This window comes from Salmo trutta, chromosome 9 (genome assembly GCF_901001165.1).
Source record: "Salmo trutta chromosome 9, fSalTru1.1, whole genome shotgun sequence".
Lineage (NCBI taxonomy): Eukaryota > Metazoa > Chordata > Actinopteri > Salmoniformes > Salmonidae > Salmo > Salmo trutta.
Window position 1 is genome coordinate 28,962,699 of NC_042965.1, and position 12,680 is coordinate 28,975,378.

Here is a 12,680-nt window from a genome sequence, read left to right on the forward strand (position 1 = left end):
TTCTATGCCATATTGGCCTCAATATCAGCATATAATAGTGAAGTCGTGTTTTACTTCTATCACTATATATCATCATTATCATTAGGATATTAGTAGGCCTACTATTGTTGTTAGTATTCTGATTTATTGGCCTCATTATTATTTACTATTTATACGTCCCCTATATAAGTCGTAGTTTGATGTGCTTTCCTTGACCATAGGTCTATCTTGTCTTATCTGTACAGCACGGATTACATTTTATTCAAGAAAAGAATGAGTTGCCAAAATACAAGGCGAGGAGCAGCATGAGTGAATTCGTGTTCCCCTGAGAATAGCTCTTTTTGCAGGAGCCTGCAGGTTTCCCTGTCTCTACTGCCGCCCTTGCGTCAAATGATGCTGGAGTTCCATCGCTATAAAAGCACCTGTCTTGGCCAGATATCAATTGCGTCTCACTTTCTCTCTTCCACCCACACTCCCACACTCCAGACACACTCACACAAAAGTACTTCGCAAGCAACAAAGGTATAACCAGCATTCCACTTCTCCAACTGCAAACATGAGCTACTCCGGCGATGTCTACTCCAGCAGTTCCTATCGGAAGATCTTCGGGGATGCGCCCCGGAACTCCGGCCGCATGACCGTAGGCAGCAGCCCCTCTCGCCTATCCAGCGGATTCCGCTCCAGCAGCGCACACCGCAACTATGGCTCCCCATCCATGCTCTCATCCTCCGGCTACCGCAAGGTGGGCGCCGGGCGCAACTTCCACTCCTCCATGTCCGACTCTATGGACCTGAACCAGTCCACGGCCGTCACCAACGAGATGAAAATCATCCGCACAAACGAGAAGGAGCAGCTCCAGGGCTTGAACGACCGCTTCGTCTCCTTCATCGAGAAGGTCCACAACTTGGAACAGCAGAACAAGGTGCTGGAAGCCGAGGTGACCATGCTGCGCCAGCGCCACACCGAGCCCTCCCGACTGCACGACCTGTACGAGCAAGAGATCCGCGAGCTGAGGGCGCGCGTCGAGGAACTGACGCACGAGAAGAGCCAGATGCACCTGGACTGCGTGCAGATGAACGAGACGCTGGACCGCGTTAAGCAGAAGCTGGACGAGGAGACAAGGCTCCGCGAGGAGGCGGAGGGCACCCTGATAAGCTACCGCAAGGACGTGGATGATGCCACGATGTCCCGGCTCGAGCTGGAGAAGAAAGTCGAGTCGCTGCTGGATGAGATCGCCTTCCTCAGGAAAGTGCACGAGGAGGAGCTGCAGGAGCTGCAGGCTTCCCTGCAAGCCACACAGGTGCAGACATTACATCACCCCTCATGACCCCCATCAGATGTCACCCACATCTCCCCATCTCCGCACATATCACACCAAATATACACCAAGGGAAAAGTTAGGCTATGTAGCCTATGAATTGCTGATAACTTTTATGTGACATGGTGATAGCCAGTGCCAAATACCTAATAATGTTCATAGCGTGTTATCATATGGCTATCTTATCATTCACACTGTGGATCCACATTAACTGAGTCAAATAAGGCTGCATTTACACTGGCAACCCAATTCTGACAATTGTTTCTCTAATTGGCCTTTTGAACAATCAGATCAGCTCTGAAAAAGCTCTGATGTGAAAATATCTGATGTGATTGGTCAAAAGACCAATTACTGGAAAAAAATATCAGAATTGGGCTGCCTGTGTAAACGCAGCCTTTGTTCAGTCACAGCACATGCTCTGTCCTTGGTGCTGAAGCCAGTGAACATTGCGCACTGCGATTAGTGGCAGTAAAATGTACGGCACTGCGGTTCTGTGTCAAACAGCACCATGCAGTACTCAATTCCCTGTCTGCCAAGTAATCTGCAGTGCCCCAAACCCAGCACTGACATAGGACACTAACTATTGAAACTATGAGGGAAGTTTTGTAACTATAAAAGATTATTGAAATGGTTTAAAAGGCTACTGAAAATTGAGTCTGCATAGTGAGAAAGTGATATGCAGTGTCAAGCGCATAGGGGAGGGAGAGAGAGGGGGAGCATTGGGGTTGATAGCAGTGCTGGCGCTGCCACTGATGATGCAGAGAAATAGTAGCGCAATATCTAGGTGTGGTCGTCCCATCATGCAGGGGGATACGGGATAGGACAGGGTCAATTCAGAACATCAGAAAACTCAATACAGATAGATCAGTGCATGCCCTTGTTGCATTTTACCTAGACAATCTCATGATGATCAACTATCACACTTTGTCAATTCATTTGACAGGATTGGGAAAAATTACTTATTTTCCCTATAGGTTACTACTGCCACATAGCACATATGTTGTCAACATGGTATTGATTCATGTTGTCCCACACAAGATTAGTTGGAATAATATAATCATTAATCAAGGTCACAATTAAACAGCATTATTGTAGCTTTATACAGTGTCCCAGAAGCCAGTGGCATTTTGGATGCATCATTGGATGAGGTGATAGTACTCTAAAGACTTAAAACAAAACAAAAAAGTATGATGTACAATTTCATGTCAATCAATGCAGCATAGAATCTTCATCATTGGATAGAGCATTAATCGTTAGTTTCCTGTATGGGGCTTTTCTTTTGCCATGCAGTACATACAGTATAATTGCCATGTAAGTGATAAGCGATTGACAGCACCACCCATAGTGGTGCACAGAGCCCTGACTTAGTGCTCGATACATCAGCCCTCGCCATTCTACTTCACTGGGTAGATAATCAATTCAAATGTATTCAAATTAAATTTTATTTGTCACATGCGCTGAATACAACAGGTGCAGATTTTACTGTGAAATGCTTCCTTACGAGCCATTTCCCAGCAATGCAGAGTTAAAAAGGAAGAAAAGATTAGCAAGTAAAAATGAAATAAAAAATGAAATAGTGACACAATAAAATAACAGTAACAAGGCTGTATACAAGGAGAGTACTGGTACCAAGTCAATGTGCAGTGGTACAAGGTAGGTGAGGTAATTGAGGTAATATGTACAGGTAGGTAGGTAGGTAGGTAGGTAAGGGTAAAAGTGACTGTAAAAGTCACATTAGCCCAAGGCTCATAGCTCCCAGGTGTCTACTGCAAGCACATAATGGTCTGTGTTGTTTGACAAAGATTTCACATTTTCAATAGTGATTATCAAAACTTGTACCTATATTTTGATTAAAGAACAACAATTTATTTCAGAAAAACTGGATGTTGCAACAATTTTAGTTTTGATTTCTTATGATATTTCACATTTACATTTGGATTTTTGTGAAAATAATAATATAATAACGAATAATAAAGCAAACATTCTCATATTCATATCGCCACTACAACTTAGAGATGTATCTATTTAGCCAGTGAAGCATTCGTTTCCCCCGTGCTAACACCTGGTAATCATTCCCAACCCTTTAACTTACCCCTCTGTCCCTCTGTGTCTACCTGGTCCCAGGTGTCAGTGGAGATGGACATGAGGGAGGGTAAACCCGACCTGGCCGTGGCCCTGAAGGACATCCGTGCCCAGTACGAGGTCCTGTCAGCCAAGAACCAGAACCAGGCGGAGGAGTGGTACCGCTCCAAGTTTGCCAGTGTGAATGAGGCGGCCGCCCGCAACCAGGATCAGGTTAAGCATAGCAGGGAGGAGCTAAATGAGTACCGCAGGCAGGTGCAGGCCCGTACCCTGGAGATCGAGGCCCTCAGAGGCCACAATGAGGCCCTGGAGAGGCAGATGGCTGAGATGGAAGACCGTCACAGCAACGAGATGGGAGAGATGCAGGTACGTGGAGTAGGACAGGGTGACTATTTTTGTATACCACAGTAATTGTTACAGTACAGGCTTTACCCTGTGGATTCTATAGAATGATGTCCTCCTAAGTAACAGGTGCATATCACAGATGGTATGTTTGATGACATTGTAATTGCACTGTAGCACAACACATGTAAAAAGGTATTAGGTCATGCACATTGTGAGGTAGAATAGTGAGGTCTTTATCATTAGTAATACATCCTGATGTTAATCTGCCTGCAGGAGACCATCCAGCAGCTTGAGTCTGCCCTCCGCAGCACCAAGGGTGAGATGTCCCGTCATTTGCGTGAGTACCAGGACCTGTTGAACGTCAAAATGGCCCTGGATATTGAGATCGCTGCTTACAGGTCAGTCATCCCTTGATCTGAGTCTAAGAGTTATGTCTGATAATGTTAAACCAGCAGCATATCATTGATCCAAACCACAGTGCCTTTCCTGTATACTAAACACCTTTTTCACATTTGAATTCCAAGTCAGCAGAGTGACTGACAACATTCACATGACTGCTTTGACAATTATGAATGGTCGGAGTTTGGTACATTTGTAAACTGACTTCCTCTTTCTCTGATTTAGTCAGTAGTTCAGTCAGCTCAGCAGTCAGCACAATGTTGATGCACCACAGTGTGTCTTGGAAAGATTTATGAACATCTTTTCCTCCCTTTAAGAAAATGTGAATACTTAGTCAGCACACCAGTGGAATTTGACACACGTGTAAACTGACTCTCTCTTCCTCAACCTCTCTATGTCTCCATCTTCATCCCCTCTTCAGGAAGCTGCTGGAAGGTGAAGAGTGCCGTCTGAGTACAGTGGGCGGAAATATCCTGCAATCAGGCTACTCTGGCTACTCCTATTCGTCCGGCCGCTCTTACGCCCTGGGTTCCTCCGCCCCCTACAGGATGAGAGGAGCCAAGCCTGAGGAACCAGAGGAGGAGGAGGATGAGGAAGAGAAGGAGGAAGAGGAGAATGAGGAGGAAGGAGAGGAAGGAGAGGAAGGGGAGGAGGGAGATGAGAATGCAGAGGAGAATGGAAACGGTGATGAGGAGGAAGAGGAGGAAGAGGAGGAGGAAGATCAGAAGAAGAAAGATGAGAAGAATGGCAAGGATGAGAAGGATGAGAAGAAGGGAGAGAAAGGAAGTGCTCCCAGCAAGAGCACCAAGAGCTAAACTGCTTGTGTCATCAATCATCAATGCCTTTCGCACTACTACAGTCCACTCATTCACTCATATGGATCTTATCCCTTCCCCGTCACCTCATCTGTTTCACAAGGACACACACACACACACACACACACACACACACACACACACACACACACACACACACACACACACACACACACACACACACACACACACACACACACTTACTTACCGTACTCACGCCAGATGCCTCACACACACATACCTTCTCCTCTGTTTCTCTGGGCCTCAACAATCAGCTGTGTGGTGGAAAACAGAAAAACACATCACAGAGAGGAACATACTGTTGGTGTATTACCCTGACAGAAGATAAACCTGTAGCTACATATCCTGAATAGGGCGCTCGGGATCCTATGTCACGGTTTTACACCATAGATAATGGTTATCACAAAACAGAGAGCAGAGAGAAGGTGCTCAACATTACAGTAGTAAGCCAGTCAGTCAGTCAGTCAGTAAGAGAATGCCTTAAAGCAAGTATGATGTCATATTAAGAGGTCAGGAATAATATTGCCCAGTAACGTCCTGTCTTTATGTGCCATTAATGATATGAAATGTGTTGAAGAGCAGTTGTAATCTTGAAAGTAGTAATAGGATCCTGGTAGTAGCACACAGACTACTATATGCACAGAGGTCTGGAGCATACAACTTTATCAACTTTTACCAGTCCAACTTTTAAGGTGCTTTTTGATTTCAACAAAGAAAAGTTGGAAATGTCTAGGGAAATTCATTGTAGAAATTGCTTTGTAAACCTTTTCATGAATGTTAGTGTATAATATTGGGGACACAGATATCCAAATCATTCCCGTAGGTGCAATAATGTATTTTGAGCTGCAGACACAAACTGGCACACTGAATGCTCCTCACTCCTCTTTTTTTCATTCACATGTGAAATATATAGAATGTTCAGTCCATTGACCCACTTTCTTTTCATCGCCAGAAAACTAAACATTTCACCATTCACCTTCCCCCCTCTCTCTGTCACTGCGACGGTCAGAGCTCGGCGAAATGACAACATCATAACTTTTATTTGGGAGGTTTCTATTTTCAAAGGTAGGCGATAAGTGCATTGTGCAGTGATTCTTCTGTTTTCAGAAGGGCACCTTTCACGAATGAAAAATGTAGAGTTTTAAAATGCTACTATTTATCACATTATACCCTTATATTTGATGTAGAAATACCCCCTCTTGATTGATTCATTTGTCACTGAATGGATATGCCCTGCCTTGCCCTCCAAGTAAGATAACTCACTCCAAACCTGAGGTAAATGTCTTTCCTAGGCCCTTCCTTTCCCAAAAAGTATTGTTTGTTTAATATCTTCAGTCTTTTAGTATTCTGTACCCTGTGATGTTCTGGGTGGTGGGTTGTTTGAGTGGGGGAGTGTGTGTTGTTTGCATCCCAAATGGCACCCTATTCCCTATATTGTGCACTACTTTTGATCATGGCCCATACGGCGCTGTCCAAAAGTAATGCATTACATAGGGGATAGGATGCCATTTGAGACACAGCCTGTGGGTCCTTTTAGCAGTGTGCTCTGTTCCAGACAGTGAAGAGGCCTGTGGCTGCTCTAACAGGACAGCTGGGAGTGACAGTGAGTGACAGACAGCCCTCCACTCTGACTGCAGGACCAGTTGGCAGCCGGTCAAGACGCCACTGGGGTCATGATTGGTCACATGGTGCGGCACCACAGATAAGGGCTATTATCACAATATACCCCCCTACCACCACCACCACCACCGCCACTGCAGTCTGAGATGGACAGCAACAGTATGTATACCCCAGGCAGACATGTCCTAGCTGCAGGAGAGGGACCATAATAGCATATTGTAAGTTAGCTCTGATATGACTGGTGCCAAGCTATCCATATCAGGATTATCTGTGGGTCAGGGTACAGTGACTGTGTGGGTAGATATGTAAGGCTTAAAGAATAGGTGTAAATGTTAAAGACAGAAACATGTATGATGTACAGCGAGAAAATGAATAGTGTTGTAGGAAGTGTGTTCAGGGAAAGAATAATAAATGGAAAAATACAAATGGATGTAGAGCACAGGGAATTTTTTGTAAGAATTCGGCCAATGTACTCTAGAATCCTATACAGCAGTAAAATTACCTGTCCTCTCCAACATTTTTGTAAACTTACAGTGGGCAAATGTATAGCTTGACAGAATGTTAAATGTTATTTTTTGAGACTGTCGCACACTGTGGAAGGCCTTCCTTAACTGTTCTAGATTTCACTCCTTTTTCCTTTCCTTGAGAAATGAATCAATCGACAAGCATTGATTGCATGGCCTGATTCTCGGAGCATTAAAACTGGGCATGGGATAGATTTCGCTTGTTGAGTGTAAAAAAAAGAAATTGCCTTAACCATGATCAAAACAATAAAAATCGTTTTCACTTGCATTTCACATGTTTCCGAGGTGGTTCAGGAGCGTTGAGCGTTCATTCTGCTATACTACTGTGACTGTATGTGCTGCTATCTCATGCAGTGGTATTCCTCCCAAAGCCAAATAAAGCCATTTATTAACCAAACACTTACAACCATCGGCAGTGTCTTCAATAATATCATATTATCAAAACCATTCGACATAAGCTACATTTTAGGACTGGGCGCAGGTTCAGAGCGAGAATGACAAACCGAAAAACAATGCTATAATATTTGAAGCATTTTGCATTGAAAATGCATACAGTACACAATACAAATGTTAAAGCTAGAATACTTCATTGGAACACTAACAAAGTGATCACCCGCCTCAGTTTTAGTAAAAATGTAGAGGGATGGGCCTGGAGAAATATAATCACTTTCAAATTCATAGACAGAGCTAAGGACTGACCATCATGATATCAACATTATAGTTTCAACCATGTTTTGTGGTTATATAGTGTGTGTTTACGTTTACTTTGATTACAAACATTGGAATAAAACAAGTTTATATTTTGGGGTTTGATGGGTACGACAGTGGAACTAATAAGCTCATGAGGCATTTATAAGGTATATTCTTCAAGAATCATTAATTTAAAAGTAAAAAAAAAATGGATGCAGCAACTAAGGGTTCTAGATTTAAATAGAAAAACAAACCGTGATATCAAATCATTACTACACTAATGGACATGGTCAAAAAGATAAATAATAGTCCACAAAGGGAACAAATCAATAAATGGACTTTATTCAAACTGCCTGCCCATCATAGTATGTTGAACCAGTAGCATGACCTAGAAGATATTGTCAGTCATGCCACTACCAACTAATGCCATTCTTCAATAACTCACTGACCTGAGAGGAATAGACAAACCTATAATAAACCATAAATGATCATATATTTGATATGACATAACAATTTGGGTTAGCCAACCGGCAACGACTTTACCGCATAATAACACATCAAAGACATGTCCTATCACTCCTGACAGGTTATGATCATGTGAAGTAGACATTATGCTTTACTTTAGTGTAGTTAGTTGGAGGAAAGGTTTTACGAACTGCTCCACCAGACTGAAAGTGATGTATGAAGTCAGTTAGGCCTCTAGATGAGTTGGAGGGGTTGCGTCCCAAATTACACCCTATTCCCTACTTAGTACACTCATTTTGACCAGGGCCCACATGGAATAGGGTGACATTTGGATTGCAAGCTATATCTCCCCATATCAGCTCCCTCTCTCTCCTGCCTGCTTCAAAGGTAAAGGATGAGAGAAGGAGAAGGTAAGATGGATGACAGTAGCAGAGTGGCCACCAGCACTGCTGTCAGAAACACCTTATCTTAGAGTGGGGATCTTTACTATCTGCACAGCCACTCCGTAATACTGTGTGGACAAAAAGGTATCAGCGCATTGACAAAAGGTCATCATCAGCACTAAGGACAAATCAATGAAACACAGAAAACAAGACAAAGCCTGCAAGAGGATATGTAAGACCTTGGTATCATATGAACCTCTACACTTTAAGATTATGGGAAGGCACTGGCAGCGACAGTCAAAATTTACTTCAAAACTTCTCTCTGTGTGTGTGTGTGTGTGTGTGTGTGTGTGTGCATACAGTACATGTGTGGCCATTTGAACCTCAACCTTTGTGTCGGTATGCAAGCCAAGGCACAGAATGACTGATTCACTGTCGTCTGTGTACCATGGAGAGAGTTATGGGTTGGCAGGGCCGGTGGGGTGAATGAGAAAAGTCCAGGGATGTATCACTCTGCAGGAGGATTGCAATAGAAGAAGACACACACACACACACACACACACACACACACACACACACACACACACACACACACACACACACACACACACACACACAGCAAGACAGAGCACAGTATCTAGACAGATTTATTGAAAATAGAGGAATGTGATCAATCCCTTTTTGTGGTGTGTGGATGTGCCGTGGTGGAGCCGTCCTTGATTTGTTTGGCGGCCTTGCGGTTCGGCACAATGCGGGGAGATATGCCGTCAGCAGATTTGTTGTTCTGGAGATGCAGACATAATTGAACTGCATCTTTTTCTCAGTGCACTCTCGAGATCTGCTGGGATAAGGTCGTAAATCTTGGCCTCAGCAATCAGCAACCACCTCCCTCTATCCATGTTGATGGCCCAATAATTACATTTCCACTAGAAACTGAATTAGAAGATGATTACTGGCAGGTAGACAGTTCTCTGACCTTGCCACTGCTTCTCTGACCTTGCCCTTTATCTCCAGTACGGTCAACTGAGACTTTGGGAAGGGGTCAGTAACCTAATTATATAATATAGCCTACTATTACTGTTATGTATGTCTACATTACATTAAGATAATGAGTTTACACAGACATCTTGCTAATCAGAGAAAAGATTCCTTTGTGATAAGGTTAAGTATTACATAACTCAATAGCACATGTGGCAGAGGAAGCTGATTGTATCTAGGCGAAGTTACCAAGTTATCACAGTCTTTCAGTCTGGGCCTCACGGCAGTTTTATCCGATGATCAGTGCTGTGTTTTGGCTTCTCAAAGGGTCCAAGGGATTTATTCAGTTGTCAATAGCAACATATTGCTTATTGAGAAAAAAAGGAAATTATCAAATTGAGGGTACAATTACTCAATTATTCTTTGTGTCATTGATACTATCTTTCCCTATCTCTCCCCTTTCTCTAAATCTGTCTCATCCTGCTTTTTCTGTACAAGAAGAGTTTTCATTCAACCACCATTCAGCAGCTCCCCTTTCACACTCTCTTTTCAGCCTTTCTCCCACTCTCTCGCTCCCTCTCTCTCTCTGTCTCTCTCTGGCTTTCTCTCTCTTTCACCTCCCTCTCTCTCTCTCTTTCCATTTCTCTGGCATCCTTTCTCCACCGCTATAAATAGACTTCTGCATTGCAGATGTCCCAGAGCCCAGAGGAGCCCCAGCCAAATTCTGCCACTCTGACATACAGTACAGCAAGATACCACACCACTGAGCGGGGCAGGGGGGCACCCTGCCTCATGCATACGCAATATAGCATGACTGTGCAAAGTCGGGTGCCGGAACTGGGTGAAGTACCACCACATACCACAGATCACAGACACAACACTACAGTACAAGCATAACATGTAACTATGTGAAAATGGTTATTAGATTGTTTACTGTATTATTTTTTTTAAACACAAAGCAAACAGTTACCATTTTTAGGAAAAAATTATTCAACAGTTATGAACTGAGAAATGCATGGATCTTTACAACTCTCTCCCTAATATATAATGTCTTAGATACATTCACCCAATAACAAGATACAGTATGTGCAGCACCCTCAAAATGCCATGGATCTGATACTGTCAGGGAATGTGGAATCACAATGATCGTAAAGTAGACAGAGAATGGATATGTAGCTTATAGATCACCTCGAGGGAGTGATTGATGGAAGAAAAGTGCCGCATGCATTAATTGCCATAGATTGATTTATCTCTTCCAGCACTACAGGGGTTTTTGATGAGTCATAAATCTATGTGCTGTGCTCCAGCATGGGCTACTGTTGTGAGAGGGCTCTCAAAGGATTTATGCAAGAATCAAAGGAAGTAATTCAAAGAACTGATAAAGAATAAAAAAACATCACTTCACAGTAGGCCTATTTAACATGAGCACTGATGTTTTTATAGAAATTGTAGTTCATTCGTAGCCTACTTTACAATTTTTAAACCACTATTGATGACCCTTTAGTACTCTCTTATGAAAAATGTCATATTGAGAGGAGAAAAGAGGGGAAACGCCCTGAGAAGCATAAAAACGTGGCTTTTGTGTTTTGTCTGCAATGCTGCCTTCCCTTCACTCCGACGCTGCAGCAGGCCATTAAGTAGTTATACTTCTCCATACCCCTGTCACGCCACTGGAATGAACCACATCTCTGTGCTGCTGGGGAGAGAGAGGCACACACACGAATGCACGTATGCTGCTACACACACATGCACCCATGCTGCACAAAGCATCTCAAACAGTCCTCATTCAATACATTTGTCAGCCTTTGCTGCCACTTGGTGTCAAAACTGTCAATTGCAAAACAAAAACATTTCAACTTCACATTTGTTTTAGCCCACTTCATGTACCAGAAGGGTGAGATATCAGCAAGCCAACTGCATCGTCTGGCATCGATCATCTAGCGCACCAGTCTCCGCCAAGAGAGGGCACACTCCGTCGTGAAGGGACTCTCTGAAGCTCGCTTCTTACCATCGTCAATTTATTTGTTTTGTTATTCTACCTACAGTTGAAGTCGGAAGTTTTATTATGCTTAGGTTGGAGTCATTAAAACTTGTTTTTCAACCACTCCACACATTTTTTGTTAACAAACTATAGTTTTGGCAAATCGGTTAGGGTATCTACTTTGTGCATGACACAAGTCATTTTTCCAACAATTGTTTACAGACAGATTATTTCACTTATAATTCAATGTATCACAATTCCAGTGGGTCAGAAGTTTACATACACTAAGTTGACTGTGCCTTTAAATAGCTTGGAAAATTCCAGAATATTATGTCATGGCTTTAGAAGCTTCTGATAGGCTAATTGACATAACTTGAGTCAACTGGATGTGTACCTGTGGATGTATTTCAAGGCCTACCTTCAAACTCAGTGTGTCTTTGCTTGACATCATGGGAAAATGAAAAGAAATCAGCCAAGACCGCAGAAAAAAAATTGTAGACCTCCAAAAGTCTGGTTTATCCTTGGGAGCAATTTCCAAACGCCTGAAGGTACCACGTTCATCTGTACAAACAATAGTACGCAAGTATAAACACCATGGGACCACGTAGCCATCATATCGCTCAGGAAGGAGACGCGTTCTGTCTCCTAGAGATGAACGTACTTTGGTGCAAAAAGTTGCAAATCAATCCCAGAACAACAGCAAAGGACCTTGTGAAGATGCTGGAGGAAACAGGTACAAAAGTATCTATATCCACAGTAAGTCCTATATTGACATAGCCTGAAAGGCCGCTCAGTAAGGAAGAAGCCACTGCTCCAAAACTGCCATACTACGGTTTGCAACTGCACATGGGGACAAAGATCGTACTTTTTGGAGAAATGTCATCTGGTCTGATGAAACAAAAATAGAACTGTTTGGCTATAATGACCATCGTTATGTTTGGAGAAAAAGGGGGAGGCTTGCAAGCCGAAGATCACCATCCCAACCATGAAGCACGGGGTGGCAGCATCATGTTGTGGGGGTGCTTTGCTGCAGGAGGGACTGGTGCACTTCACAAAATAGATGGCATCATTAGGGAGGAA

General features: G+C 43.2%; 1 protein-coding gene across 1 annotated transcript; it reads left to right on the top strand.

Moving 5' to 3' along the window:
* Positions 1 to 245: 245 nt before the first annotated feature.
* neff1 (neuronal intermediate filament family member 1) lies at positions 246 to 7,500 on the top strand. Its single transcript, XM_029763365.1, has 4 exons — positions 246 to 1,279; positions 3,422 to 3,745; positions 3,998 to 4,122; positions 4,545 to 7,500. Exons 1-4 carry the CDS (start codon positions 536 to 538, stop codon positions 4,936 to 4,938), a joined length of 1,587 nt encoding a protein of 528 aa, XP_029619225.1. The 5' UTR covers positions 246 to 535; the 3' UTR covers positions 4,939 to 7,500.
* Positions 7,501 to 12,680: the final 5,180 nt, after the last annotated feature.